This window comes from Mustela putorius, unplaced genomic scaffold (genome assembly GCF_011764305.1).
Source record: "Mustela putorius furo isolate JIRA1106 unplaced genomic scaffold, ASM1176430v1.1 tig00003859_pilon_pilon_pilon, whole genome shotgun sequence".
NCBI classification, from domain to species: Eukaryota; Metazoa; Chordata; class Mammalia; order Carnivora; family Mustelidae; genus Mustela; species Mustela putorius.
Genome location: NW_025422011.1, coordinates 21357687 through 21373517, shown reverse-complemented (window position 1 = coordinate 21373517; position 15831 = coordinate 21357687). Strand labels below are relative to the sequence as shown.

At 36.5% G+C, this 15831-nt stretch overlaps 1 protein-coding gene across 3 annotated transcripts in view; it reads left to right on the top strand.

Annotated features, from left to right (window-relative positions):
- GAS2 (growth arrest specific 2) overlaps positions 1–15831 on the top strand; it is a 125607-nt gene that overhangs the window by 15808 nt on the left and 93968 nt on the right. For all 3 annotated transcript variants that reach the window (XM_045066122.1, XM_045066121.1, XM_004752159.3), the window contains exon 3: positions 5498–5619. In XM_045066122.1, coding sequence (XP_044922057.1) covers positions 5498–5619 — 122 coding nt within the window. The remainder of the gene's footprint in view (positions 1–5497; positions 5620–15831) is intronic.

Genomic DNA, 15831 nt, shown 5'->3' with positions numbered 1-15831 from the left:
AAGACCACAGAATTAGGGAGACTACTTTATCATAGAAAACAGTCATTGGTGTATTTAGCAAGTATTTGTTTAAGTAGCCAAGCATAGTGGCTAAGAGCATTAGGCTCTAAACCTAGATATCATGCTTTAAAGATCCAGATTTACTGAGTAATTTTAAACAAATTACTTAATCTAATACCTCAGTTTCATCATCTGTATAATGGGTACCATAATGGCACCCACTTCACAGATTTTGGTGAGGAGATTAAAAACATGAATATATGTAAAGCTCCTGGCATACAGTTAAACCTCGAATGTTAAACAGCATTATTAGATGTTACTGTACCTTTAGGAACCTGTTTAGTACTTCTAACTTACTGGGAGGAAAACTTTCTTTCTCAGCAAAGTAGAAGATAAGAAGAATTCTTTTTCCAGGTGGATGCAGTCTAAAACACTACTGATTGATACTTAATCATTATGGAAATTATGGCAAGTGCATACTTCTGGGAGGAATGATGTGTATAAGCATGTGTGCTGATTTAGTTACTTGACAAAAAATTTCAGGCAGATCTTTGTTTCATATGATTGGGCCCCAACATTTTATGAGAAAGTGACTAACCACAATCTTTAACCAAATTCCCTGATCTTTGTCTATTGGCAAGCTGTCAATCGTGACTAAATTGGTGATATGAAGATGAAAGTCCACAATTATGAACTCAAGAAGTAAAGATATTACTACTAGACTGGGCGATTTTTTTTTTTTTTTTAAGTAGGCTCCATGCCCAGCATGGAACCCAGCACAGGACTTGAACTCACGACCCTGAGATCAAGACCTATGCTGAGATCAAGAGTCAGAGGCTCAACCAACTGAGCCACCCCAGCACCCTTAGACTAGGCTATTTTAGATTAACCTTCAAGTTAATAGTCTTTACACTCCAGTGTGGGTCAGTTGGTACTCTATGATTACTTAATTGTGTCTAGTCGTTGCCCTATGTTTTCTGAAACATACCAATAACATGGAAGGACAGAGCTAGGGAAGAAGTGGTCCTACAATTCTAGAATCCTACTGCATCTAGTGGTTTTAATCTAATGTGTCCAAAGAGCTACATAATTCTGATTAAAGAAGATCTGGTTTTGCCTAACAGAGATATTTAGCTTTTTATAATGTTTACTCAAGAAATTGTAATTAGTGCTTCATATAACTTGCTCTAATGGACTTGTCATGGTTAAATTGAGTTAACTTTATGTAATGTTTAAAAAAAATTTTGGTAATATTAATGTAATAAGAGTGAGAATATATAATTCTATATAAAAATTATACTGATCTCTTACAATTATAAAGTATGTTTAAAATAATTTATGATTCTTTGGATGGAAAATATGTTACATATGAAGGTTAAAAAACATTCTCCATCTTGCATTTTCCCTTCATTTGAGTCAGTATGTTTCAACTCTAATGTAACACTGTCTGTTTTAGCAAAAAAAATCCACCTTTTGTAGCTATAAAATATACAGAATTGAAAGCTGACTCCTAATATATGTTTCATTAGATACAGATGTTTAATGTGAATTCTTCAAGTAGTCATAAAAATCAGAATAACTAAAAATTGTCAGGTATAATGCAAAAAGCAAAAATCATACCTTTTGGTAAATTGCTAATAACTTTTTAATGAAAGGCATTTTTCTTTTTATACTTTACAAGTTCTTTCAAATTCATTGTAATCATCTTGTCACTTAACATTATGAATAGAATCTTTAAATTGCCATGGAACATTATGGAATACAAATACCTAAGGTCTTTTTCAAATATAGAGAATTTTATAAGTAATTTATAAAGGAATCATTCAGCAATTTGAAGTAAAATCTACCTTTCTTACCTTGAAATCTAATTGGTAATTTTGAAAGTATTTCCAATATTTACTTTTCATACTTATTTCCAAAATAACTTTCTTACTAGGGAATGCAGGCCAATATGGTGAATGCATAATACAAATTTTGTTGTGCTGACTTTTTGTATCCTGAAAATATTATTTTCATTCCTGAATTAAGTTGTGCTGTACACAATTTAAAAATAATAGTAGGGCGCCTGGGTGGCTCAGTGGGTTAAGCCGCTGCCTTCGGCTCAGGTCATGATTTCAGGGTCCTGGGATCGAGTCCCGCATCGGGCTCTCTGCTCAGCAGGGAGCCTGCTTCCTCCTCTCTCTCTGCCTCTCTACTTGTGATCTCTGTATGTCAAATAAATAAAATCTAAAAAAAAAAAAATAATAGTAGTTTTGTATAGGCTACCTCTGTGGTGAGTAGTTAGAGCTACTATGTTTTACCACCTGCAGAAGTCATTATCTTAACTGGGGGCTCAAATGCGAAGTATCCAGTGGGGGAAAAAGAACATTTTTAAAAAGGTAATTTTCTTTCCTTCTTTACCTGCCCTTCCCCCCAAAACGGTCAAAAAAAATTTCAAACAGATATTTCTTGAAATCCAAATATATTACGTATTGTAAGTTGAACTTTAAGCCAATAGTTTATCTGTTTTCCAGTTGGATTATACTTAAACGTTCATGGGTTTGAGCTGCATGCATTTTTTTCTTAAGATAAAAGCTAATCCTATGAGATTCTCTGTCTAAAACTTTTTTTCTTTGCTTGAACTTAACTGCTTTTTCCAAAAATAGTACCCAACATTTTCTCAAAGTTTTCCAGTAGTTTATTTCTTCATTTGTAACTTTACATGCTCACTGAACACAATTTCTAGGTGCCTACCAAGATAACAACATACTTAAGTCTGTAGGAACACACAGATACACACAGACACACAGACACAATATGTCCCAAGGAGGTTTGAGGAAGACAAAACTTTACACAAAACATATTACTAGCAATAGAAGAGGTTTGATAAGTTGCCAAAATGAGTGATGACCTTGGGTGCGACCACATAGAAAAGAGATCAGTATCCACTAGGAAAACCTCTTTCTGGATTTCTGATTAAAGGAAAGAGAGAACTTGGTCAGGTAGATACAAGGGAGGAAGACATAATAGGCAAGTGCCATGCCAGGAAGAAAGGCACGGCAGTAGGATTGGGAAGTCTTGCTGGAGGAACTCTGAAGCCAGGGTGCAGACCAAGAATCAGGGGTGAGTATAAGGATGTTAAATTAGAAAGGTGAATTAGAAGCATAAGGGTCAGTCTTTTGATACGTTCAAGTGGTTATATTTCATATTTTGGGTGGCAGAGAAGACTAGGGACTATGCAATGAAGAAGAATAATGACCCAATGAGGCTGGTGTTTAGCAATCATAATTTTAGCCATGAGTATGATGTGTATTGGAGAGAGAAGTTGAGGGTACAGTGAAGAGCCATTGTTTTTGTTGTTAGAGGTTTAGGTATCAAATCATGAAAATTTTTATTAAGATTATGGTACCAGAAACAGAAAGAATCATGAATCTACAGGACTTGTGACTAATATGTTATAGGAAATTAAGCCAGGAAAATAAAATATGCCAAAACTTAGAAAATTAGAGTACCAGGAAAAGGAGAGAACTTTGGAGGAAATGAATTTAAGAAGCATATAAGAAAAAAATTAGTTTGTTTATAAGGCTGATGGAAAAAAGGAATCAGGAGTGACAGGTATAGGGTAGAGGGTTTCTTTTGGGGCTGATAAAAATGTCCAGAAATTGTTTGTGGTGATGACTGCACAACTCCAAATCTACTAAAAGCCACTGAATTATACACTTCAAATGGGTGAATTGTAAGGCAGGTGAATTATATCACAATAAAGCCATTATAAAATTAAAGGGAAAAAAAGAGAAACAAAATATGTTTTGGGAGAATATAAGAAAGAAGACAACCTTTAACTGGTTAAATGTCAGGGATAGACAATTGTGACTAATGTTCAAATGAGCAGTAGTAGAAGCTGAGTGGTTTGGAGAAGAGAGAAGAGCAGAGATGAAGCTGATAATCCATAGTTCAAAGATGGTAGTAAGAAGACGAATGGTAAGAGAGGTAGACTTTCTTTGAGAGTTTATCTCTTGTATTGGTTTTACCTGTAATATCTTTTTTTAAAATTTTTTATTTTTTATAAACATATAATATATTTTTATCCCCAGGGGTACAGGTCTGTGAATCGCCAGGTTTATACACTTCACAGCACTCACCAAAGCACATACCCTCCCCAATGTCCATAACCCAACCCCCTTCTCCCAACCCCCCTCCCCCCAGAAACCCTCAGTTTGTTTTGTGAGATTAAGAGTCACTTATGAGGGGCGCCTGGGTGGCTCAGTGGGTTAAAGCCTCTGCCTTCGGCTCGGGTCATGATCCCAGAGTCCTGGGATCGAGCCCCGCATCGGGCTCTCTGCTCCATGGGGAGCCTGCTTCCTCCTGTCTCTCTCTCTCTACCTGCCTCTCTGCCTGCTTGTGATCTCTGTCTGTTAAATAAATAAATAAAATCTTAAAAAAAAAAAAAAAGAGTCACTTATGGTTTGTCTCCCTCCCAATCTCATCTTCTTTCATTTATTCTTTTCCTACCCCCTTAATCCCCCATGTTGCATCTCCACTTCCTCATATCAGGGAGATGATATGATAGTTGTCTTTCTCCGATTGACTTATTTCGCTAAGCATGATACCCTCTAGTTCCATCCATGTCGTCGCAAATGACAAGATTTCATTTCTTTTGATGGCTGCATAGTATTCCATTGTGTATATATACCACATCTTCTTGATCCATTCATCTGTTGATGGACATCTAGGTTCTTTCCATAGTTTGGCTATTGTAGACATTGCTGCTATAAACATTCGGGTGCACGTGCCCCTTTGGATCACTATGTTTGTATCTTTGGGGTAAATACCCAGTAGTGCAATTGCTGGGTCATAGGGTAGTTCTATTTACAATATTTTGAGGAACCTACCTGTAATATCTTAATCAGGGAAACAAACTCAATAGAACTTAGAAGTGCGGTTTATGCATTGGCCATGCTAGTGCAGTTGCCAGTGGTGGCTGAATTTTGATGTACCTTCCTCTATTTCAAATTAAAGAGAAGAGAGCTTTGGTGTCTTATAACCAAAGACATAAGCAAAACACAGAATGCCTGTTCTGCTTTTGTCTTTGCCTTGCTGCCCAGAGTAACTGAACGGGCTATTGAGGATGAGAACCAAATGAATATCAGAGGTCAAATTGTACAATCATTGACAAAACTGTCTGGGTTTCATTGACTGGTTGTTTTTTAGTCCTCTTGATTGCCAAGTGCTGGGACTCTCACGTAGATATCATTTTGCCACTTTTACCATGAAATAAAACTTTAATGCAGTTGAAATTATGTTATGAAAATATAAAATGTTGAGATTCTTGCTGCCAAAGGAAAGCATAAAATTCCAAAGAAACCATTTTTTTCCTTGGGTTCCCATCCTAAATATTTGTAACTGAACTGAAATAGAAATTTTGGTGATAAAAACTGTGTCAAATATGCTGGCAGGAATGTCACATTTGCACTGGGGAATGATTGTGTTTCTATAATGCTTCTCTTTGTTACTGCAGGGAAGGAGATTACAGCAGAAACTTTTATGGAAAAATTGGATAATGGTGCCTTGCTCTGTCAACTTGCAGAAACTGTTCAGGAGAAATTCAGAGAGGGCATGGATGCTAACAAGCCTCCAAAGGTAAAAGATCCCCAGGCAAAAATCATTCAGGGAGTGGATTTCATTTATGAAATGAACAGATTTTAATTTTAGTATTTTGTTGTCAATGGGCGTATTAATATGTCTGTTAACAAAACACAGGGGGTGCATTTTAATTAGACAACATATTATTTGTACTCTGATTACGTAAATTACATAATCCTTTCAGTAAGTCTAATTAACTAGAAGGTTATGGAAATTGATGGTATTGATACAAAACAAGGACTGTGTATAAACTGGTTTAGTCTGATGTATTGATTACAAATTTAGCACAGAAATATTTATGTCATCAGGAGATGAAAAAAAAATCTGGCCAGGAATGGTTTACTAAATAAATCTTTGTTTCCAAATAGATCCTTATGGCAGTTTATTAGAATAAAGTGTCTACAGTGTATAATTTTTTTGTTTTAAATAAGTTGTAGCATTGAACTAAGTCCTTTGGACAGTTTTTTTTTTTTTTTTGAGTGCTCAGATTTCTTTTCTGCATATATTCTTTTTTTCTTTCTTTTTAAAAATTTATTTAAGAGGAACGAAAGAGAGATACAGAGAGAGAGAGAGAGAGCGAGCATGTGCTGTGCACATTCGCTCTGGGCTGGAAGAGGGCAGTGACAGACAGAGAGAGAGGGAAAGAATCTCAACCAGACTCCCTACTGAGTTCAGAGACCAAGCTGGGGCTCAGTCCCAGGACGCTGAGATCATGACCTGAGTCTGAATCAAGTGTGGACCCTTAACTGACTGAGCCACGCAAATAGTCCCATATATTCTTTCATGATTATTATAAGCACATAATGACAGTATGGTGCTTGACACTTTTTGAAGGAAAGAGATAGTTGACACTTTTCCTAAGTTTTGATAGAGAAGGAAAAAGGTAAGAAAAAAATCAGGTTAAAATAATGTTGAAAACAGCTTTAAATAAAACGAACAAGAAAATTGAAATGAATGAACTGAGTTAATGAGTAAAAAAGAAAAAGTAAAAATAAAAAAGAGTGAAAACATGCTGCTTCCACTGCTTGTGTTCTCTCTCCCTCTCTGGAAAATAAATAAATTTTAAAAATCTAGGAAAAAAAAAAGTAGAAAGAAAGAAACTGGCCTCTACTTCAACTTACCAAGGAGGAAATAACACCGAAGAGGAGGACAATGTATATAGAAGGTTCACTGTGAAATTATTCGTAAAGGGATAAAATTGCTGGGCCCAGATTCTTTGGAGAGCATTATGTTAATTTACATTGGTCCTAAAACTTCCATTTGATTTGCTTATTGTTAAGAATAGTGACCACTGGGGTGCCTGGGTGGGCTTAGTGGGTTAAAGCCTTTGCCTTCGGCTCAGGTCATGATCCCAGGGTCCTGGGATCGAGACCCACATCGAGCTATCTGCTTAGCGGGAAGCCTGCTTCCTCCTCTCTCTCTCTCTCTCTCTCTGCCTGCCTCTCTGCCTACTTGTGATCTCTGTCTGTCAAATAAATAAATCAAATCTTAAAAAAAAAAATAGAGACCATTGCCTCAGTTAAGGTCTTAAATCCTTCATAGTAACAGAGAATAAACAACTCTACAAAGGCTAGTGTAAGGTTTTCTGGTTTTGTTTTGCAAGATTTTGCTTGATAAAACAGAGGCTGAGGGGCCCCGGGGTGGCTCAGTCAGTTAAGCATCTGCCTTTGTCTCAGGTCATAATCCCAGGGTCCTGGGATGGAGCCCCATGTCAGGCTCTCTGCTCAGCAGGAAGTCTGCTCCTCCCTCTCCCTCTGCTTGCTCCTCCCCCTGTTTGTGCTCACTCCCTCTCTGTCACATAAATAAATCAAATCCTAAAAACAAGCAAACAAATAACTCCCCCCAACACATAGAAGCTGAGATCCCCAAATAGAATTGTAATCCTAAAACTGTCAAGAGCAAGCCAACCCCCCAAAGCATTAGTCTGTAATTCAAATGCTTAGGTGTCTTGAGCACATTTTGCTTGGGTTCCAGTTGTGTTATTTACTAATTAGACACATTTATCCTTAATTTCCGTGCCCATAAAGTAGGAGTAATGATTTTGCATATATACTTTCCAGAAAGCATTGCATGAAAAAGACTCTAGATACATATTATTTCCCTTCCCAATGTGAAAGATTTAAGAGCTCCTGATGAGAATTTTTGATTTGCTAGACGAAACTAGAAGAAAAAGTTAGGTACTTTGCGAATGTTCAAAGTTAACATGATATATACAAATAGGTTGAAACTTTGCCCTAAATCTCTGTATGATAATATGTAATATTGAGAATAGTTATAGATCAAGATTTTGATAGCTGTTTTTCCTTTGAAACATTCATTTCAAATTATATCATTTTAATAATAAAACTATAAAACATAAAAAGAAACAATTTAAGCTTTCCTTTCAAAGTGAGTAAAAATGCAGCAAAGTTTTATTAAACTCAAAATACTTCCTTGACCCTAAGCCATTTGTTTAATTAAATATAACGTTTAAATTTATTCTGATTATGATAAATATATTTTAGTATAAAAACTCAACTGTGGTAATTGAACAAGTGTAGATTTGTTCTACACTCTTTATGACCTCACTTTCAGTGCTCAAAAAATCAAATTTAATCTGAGTTAGAAGTTGACACAATTACTCTTGACTGAATTACCTCCTGTGTCCTTGGCAGAATTATATATTTCACAACTTACTTCCAACAATATGCAGCTTAAATCAAAATAGCATGTGTCTTACTATATGAAAAAAATTCAAAGAAGACTGGTTTTTCTTTTTTACATTTTATGAGAAATTTTCAATAGATGAGAAGCCAAATGGCTAATACTTCACAGCTATTATGGGTCATAAATATAGTTTTGTCAATCCATTCAGGTTTGACACAAAAATTTTCATAAGTCCAATATAATTTTGTCTTCAATCCATCTTTCGTCTAAAGCAGGAATAGACATTATATGAAATTGCACATTTTGCTATTATTAAATTGAACTTTTAAACAAGAATAAATTCGCTAAAACCCAGATAGTTAGGTGTACATTGAACATTTCCAATAGAAAAAAAGGAGGCTTTCAAATTTCAAACAGGTATAAATAACCTGTAGGCTACAGTATGGTGTGTGTGTGTGTGTGTGTGTGTGTGTGCGCGCGCGCGTGCGCACACACAGGCATGTAGGTAATTATTGTCCAGCTGGGCATTTTAAAATCTAGGAACAATAGTGGTAGAGACAGATAACTTGGTCAATACCTTCGATGAATTAGAGAAACTGTTACAGTTAGGGAGATGTTAAAACAGAATTACTATTAAGAAAATCAACTATGGGGGCACCTGGGTGGCTCAGTGGTTTAAGCTTCTCCCTTCAGCTCAGGTTATGATCTCGGGGTCCTGGGATCGAGCTCCACGTTGGGCTCTCTGCTCAGCAGGGAGCCTGCTTCTCTTCCTCTCTCTCTGCCTATCTGTCTGCCCACTAGTGATCTCTGTTTGTTAAATAAAAAAAGAAAAGAAAAGAAAAGAAAAGAAAAGAAAAGAAAAGAAAAGAAAAGAAAATCAACTATGGGGTGCCTGGGTGGCTCAGTTGGTTTGGCGGCTGCCTTCGGCTTGGGTCATGATCCCTGGGTCCTGGGATCGAGTCCCACACCAGGCTCCGTGCTGGGCGGAGAGTCTGCTTCTCCCTCTCCCTCTACGTGCCTCTCTGCCTACTTCTGCTCTTATTCCTCTGTCAAATAAATAAATCAAATCTTAAAAAAAAAAAAAGAAAATCAACCACAAACTTGATCCCACCTAAAGAAGTCATATCACAGGAAGCCCTTTGTAATTTTCTCCTAGCACTTACATTTCATCCACTTGTTCTCACAGTAATATTTTTACTCTTCCTGATTGATCTTTAATTTGGAGAATTTACAGCTGTGTAAACACATTTGATCAAGGAAGTTATGCCTGGTATGTGTGAAGTATGTCCATGTTAAGAGTGACTTGAACACTCCTAATATTTGCAAGTGTATTTAATAAAGACGTTAGACAGTTTATGTATTTAATATTTTAGTTATAAATCCATGAGTCATATCTTATTATGGCTTGATAAAATGCTGTGAATGAAAATAGATGATATCCTGTGATTCTTTTTTTCTAGGTTTCAACAGATAATAGAAATAGACTCTCTATGTTTTTAGCTATTAGTAGTTAATCCTAACCTATGTATTTTTTCACTTTACATGGAAACAATGCAGAATTTTCAAGGAATTAGGCAATAGTTAGATATATGCTTTTGAGCCTAGTGTACAGCAGTTTAATGTATAATCTGATTTTGATTAGTTTAAATGTCCCATAATATGATCAATTCACTCTAACTACAAATGTTAATATTCCTGGAGCTCAGGACCTTAACAGGCAAAAAGCTAACCCAAACTAATCTTTCCGATATCCTATTGGGGTGGGAAAACCAAAATAAGTGATAAATCCAAGGTTAGATTTTTTGCTTTTTGACCCTTAGTCACCTGACTCAATGTTGGCATCTCCAGTCAAAACAGAATAATCGTTACATTGATGTATGACCTTTCACTTCCTGGTCCAGACAGAATTCCACTCTGTGAACCCCTTGTTACTATTTACTCTCTTCTTTTTCTACCAGTCATGACTTGCTGATTTGTGTACAAGATACTCTCAAGGATGGGGGCATCAACGTGGTGCACGACATTCAAAGGGTTCAACTCTATTTTTCTCCTAACATTCCTTTCTGTTTGTCTCATTTATCTTGAGAGTCCCTGCCCCAGACATCAGAGTTTCCCTGGGTTCAGAGCTTCCTTTGAGTTCAAAGAGCCCTGGGTGGTTAGATCAGTTTTGAAGCACATGAAGGGAAAAGCCAAAAAAGAAGTTCTGTTACCTAGTAGAATGCTACATTATGCTCTAAGGAAGGAACTGAACATTCACCATCTAAATGTAGAATCCAGTCCTTGTTTGGGGAAAGAACACCCTAGTCAGATAGAATGTCCATAGGACATTTGCCCATCAAGAATATCTAGTTCTCTGAGCTGCAAGATAATGCTACCTCAGGATATTTTACCATCCAGGAATTAAATAAAACATAGAGATTAGAGTTTTTCCCCTCAGAAATCAATAACACGTTTTGTTTAGAGAACATCTTATCAAGATTGATTTCAGAGAAATCCAGAAATGTGTGTTTACTGCTGATACCTCTGACAGAACAAGAAAGTGTGGTAGAAAGGATAAAAGGTTTTTCTTGAAAAGAAAATCTCAACTGTGATTAGAGTCATCTGTATCTGGCTATGCAACTAAAATAATTGTGTATTCCTTAAGAAATTTATAGTTTTTAAATGCAAATATAATGTTAGGACTAAGCCAACAGAGTGAGTCATAATAAATGGAGAGAATACAGGTGTAATGATGTGGAAATAAATGATTTTTTATGGGTTATTTTGCTGCCTGGGACTGAGAGGAAAAGAAAAAAAAAAGAAAAGTTAGTAATAACGTCCAATCCTTCAGGATTTAAAAAGTACAGATATCTTCAAGTTTTAAATATATAAAAGTAAAGTATTTCCCAGTATAAAATTAATTCCCCTGTCACCATTTCTCTAAGTTCTTGACCACTGGGAAAATCTTTTTTTTTTTTTTTTCCTCATGGGGAGTGTTTCTCTTCTGTCCGTCTTACAAAGTTATGCCTAAGGAGGGTTTTAATACATAACAGTAAATGTTGATGTATCATATAGAATGATATGAAAAGGAGTTTGACTTTTTCTCTCTATCCATAATCAACTAGTTGTAGGAGACTTGAGATGGGGCTTGACTGGGTTGCTGTTATGTGTGTGCTAAGGAGCACAAAAGCAGCAGGATGAAAAAGTAAGTATAATAGGGAGTGAATGATGGACTTATGGAATTTACCTGGATCTTAAGGCCTAATTGAACTAGTGCCAAATGTGAGAGAAGAGCTCTATAGATGATAGTGTATTGCTAGGCACAACTGAAAATGTGGCAAATTTGATCATTTGGTTCTAATTTTGTAATGAACATTTCAAGTTCCACGGTCCCTCATGTCCCAAGATGGAGATTCAATCTCCATCAGACAATAGCAAGCTAGGAACAATTGCATGGTGTCCTTTACAATGAAGGCAGTGCTCCTACAGGGTTCCTATTACTGGACCCATAAAGCTGTCTGGTGTGCCCACTTTTCCTGCTCTGTAACATCAAGTCAGCAAAATACCATGATCTAACAGAAAAGTGTGTTGTGTAATGTTGACATGTTCCTATAGGTTATGTCGCAGAGCCTGAGCGGGATAGTAACACACTTGGGTTATTTTTGTCAAGTATATGCAAACAACTTCTGGAATTTTCTATTTATTAGGATTAAGAAAACTGCATTTTTCAGACCAATAGATGCATGTTAAGTGGTAGGATATTTTCCTTTATCCTTTTTTTTTTTCAAGGTCTGATGTATGTATTTTGAGAGAGAGAGAAAGCATGCAGCATGCATACGCAGGGGGAGGGGGAGGGGTAGGGGCAGAGGGAGGAAGAGGATTTCAAGTAGACGACAGGCTGAGCATGGAGCCTGGCATAGGGCTTGATCTTAGGAGAGATGATGACTTAAGCCTCAATCAGGAGTCAGGCGCTTCACCTACTGAGCCATACAGGCACCATTAGGATATTTTTTAATACATATTCTTCAGTGGAAACACCACATCTGGAACAGAAGCTCTGACTGAAACTGTTACTTCATTATAATTTCCCTGCTGTTGCCCACGTCTTATCCATCTTCTCCATAGGCTTGAACTGAATGGAGATGTGATAGAAATCACTTTTCTTGCAATGTTGAGGTCATTGACGATAGCATGAACCTCTGATATTTTCTGAGTTGTGATATTTTATCCCATATGTTCAGGAATAAAAGTTACGGCAGTTGCTGATATTACTCTTGCCAATTACTCATTCAGGGAAAAATATAAAAATAACTTCTATATGTACAAAGGCACAATAGTCAGTGTAATTTAGGCTTAGGTCAAAACTCCATCTGTCTCTCGATCTCCATAAGGCACTTCCCTCTCCCTAATGCATAGCGAACTATTTAGATCCCTTTAAAGATTAGAAGGAAGCTTTATAGGAAAAGCTTGAGATCTATACTCCTTTCATTCATTGAGCCTTGGGTCTATAAATCGGCTGTAGTCTAAGAACAGGGTGATCAGAAAGATTTTCCTCTCCTTTTGTTGCTGTGGCTGTTTATAGTATACAAATCAAGAACTTGGGCCGTTGCCTTTCAATTTATAGCTATTAATAAACCATAGTCAGATCTCCTGTGGGGCTGATTATTCTAAGAGATTTGATTAGCCTACTTTGATTCTGGCAACCATGTCCACCTTGCCTATGAATGTTAAGGGTAACCATGTATTCCCGCCACCCTGGAATCCTCATTCACATTAACAAGAGAAAACTCCTGTCACCAGCATCCTTTTTCTGGAGTGAAAAGTCACATTAGGAAATTCTGGAACATTCCTAACCAACCTGTTCTCCATATCTTAGTTTAAAAAAAAAAAAAAAAATAGAGCCTCTTTGGGCCCTGCCGAGGGACCCTGTAAAAAGTAGGCTTAGGTGAAGTGCACGTTATCAATTGCATGCAACATTTCTTTTCCAAGTTTTAATTCCTTCCTCTATATTTTATCAAGTGGTTTCTGGCCTTTTAGTGGCATTTAGTGTGCGCTAGCTTTGCATCTACGTTTGTGTTAACAAATCTAGCAGACTATTAACAGGATCATCTGTAGCTATCTGTGTTAACACACTGAATTCTAGTTAGTACAATTAAAGTACATTAATTCTGCCAAATCTAAAATTACATCCTGCTCTCCTCAAACCAACACCCTTAAAGTCTATTACACAAATAGAGAAAAGCCCGGCCATAATACACTGAGTGACACTCAAGATTTTAAACATGTGTAGAGACAGTGTAACCAGTCAGCCGGGAATTCCTGGCTTGGCGAGGAGTTATGCTGTTAGATAGATCTAAATCCCCTGGTCCAGGCTGCAATATTGTGGTACCATGTGGAGATCATCAGCTCTGACTATGGCTAGCTGAGATTTTAAGCACAGAGCATTGGTTCCAGGAATGTCCAGGTTAATTGATACTCCTTTCTTAGTCTGGTCCAGGAGAAGACCAGGGGTAGCGGAATCTACTCTGTACCTTCCCTATTTCCCGAGAGGGAGTCCCAGCCTCTCCTCCCCTCTTCATATCCCTGCCCCTCCCCCCAAGATAAGAATTTAGCCCTTCTCATTTGGAAACAGAAACTGATCAGGGGACAAGAATTAAGCAAAGGACAGGAGCCAACACCAAATGCAAATCATGTTATTTGAATTCTTTATATCACAACAATTCTGTGGAACATTCTTCTGCATCCAAAAGCTCACATGTAAAAGAAACTTGATCGATTTCTCTAAATAAGGTAACAGAATTATCGTAGATTTCAAAATTCATGGTATTTATTAATGATGAGCTATAAGGCTGAAAGAGAATATCCTAAACTATTAAAAAGATTTGTTTGGCTTAATCATGCTAAAAGAAAGATTGGGTTATCTTTCTATTCTCCCTATGAAAATATTTCTAAGTTATTCTTTATGAAGAGGCAGTCAGAAAGTATAAAGCCAAAATCCATATAGAAAAGCAAAATAGTGATCTGTCAGGTAGTTAATTAACTAAAATTAACATAAAATATTATGTTCCTTTTGTGCACTTTTAATGGTTCTAGTGTTTCTCATCTTTTATTTATTTCATTTATTTTATTTATTCCGTTTATTTATTTATTTATTTATTTATTATGCTTAATTCCTTATCTAATTTTATATTCATAATCTTGTATTCGTTTTCATAAAAACGATGCCAAAATAGTGTAAGCTTAAAAGCCCACAAAAACAGCTTATTCTCCAAAAAAAGAATGTTAGTTTCCCATTTTGGTTTTGTTCCAGTATCAGCCTTAACACCAATTCCAAATATCTCATAGTTTTCTAATGCCCAATGCCTGAACTTTACTCTCTGATGCTAAAGAAATAAAAAAAAATAATAACTTTGGAAGACCAAGAATTTATACCAAATCCCAAGGTTATAAAACACAGATACCTGGGGAGTCCCTTCAGAGTGCCACTGTCAGAATGAATCGTTTGAACACCTTTAGAGAGCTTAGCAAAGCAGAGTGGTTCATCGTGTGGACTCAACAACCGCACTTCCTGGGTTTAAATAATGACTGAACTTTTAATTAGCTTGGAAAAATTACTTAATTTCTCTGTGCCTTAATTTCCTCATTTGTAACATGTAGGTAATGCTAGTACCTAACTTACCAGTTGTTATAGAGGCCAGATTTAATCTACATAAGCACTGAGTAATACCTAGTCTGTGTGGAGCTCATTAACATGAAGCTATTAAATCCATTTATCATTTCTCTCAAGTTTCAGATTTTAGCAAGAGGGAATCTGATTAGTGTGATTAACAGCCGACTCTCTGGCCAGGTCATGGCCTCACCTTGACTGACATGTTCTAAGACTGAATAAAATGAGAAAGAGAGATCATTTTCTCAGGAAAAGGATGAGGGATCTTGGAAGAGTAGTGAAGTTTTCAGTGATTATACCTTGTAGGTAGTACTGGCCTCCATCTTGATGGTTTCTCCATCTATCCGAGCACCTGAACCATTTTGTTATACTTAGTTTGCTTGCTTTTATCCCTTTACTAGAAGCTAAGATCTTCGAGAACATGGTTAATATTTTATTTGTATATAAGTCTATCATAAAATCAGGGGTATGGGAGCTCAGTAGATATGTTTTTGGATGAATGAATGAATGGCCCAATGTAGATACTTACTTTCAGATCCAGAATGCTGTTGTTAGTGAATTTTAGCAATTCTTGATTAGGAATCATGAAGACTTTTATTCTCACCAAGTTTGAAATTTCTCCCTCAGTGCTGGTTTTTCTTAACTCAAAAGTCTTGGATGTTCCAAACGTAAAGAACAAAGCTGACTTTTAGGTAATAAGGAAAATGGAATTTGGGGGTGGTTCAGGGAAAGAAAAAGAATCTGAGGACGTTTGAAGTGCTGACAAGAGATTGGCAAAGTGATAAACCATGGAGGTCTAAATTAGTAAGAGAATTCTGGAGGTTGGTCATTTAGTCAATTGTAAATGTAATTATATAGTCACATGATATGTTATTACTTGAGTTCAGAGTGTTCTCTAAAGGTAAAAATGGTGACAA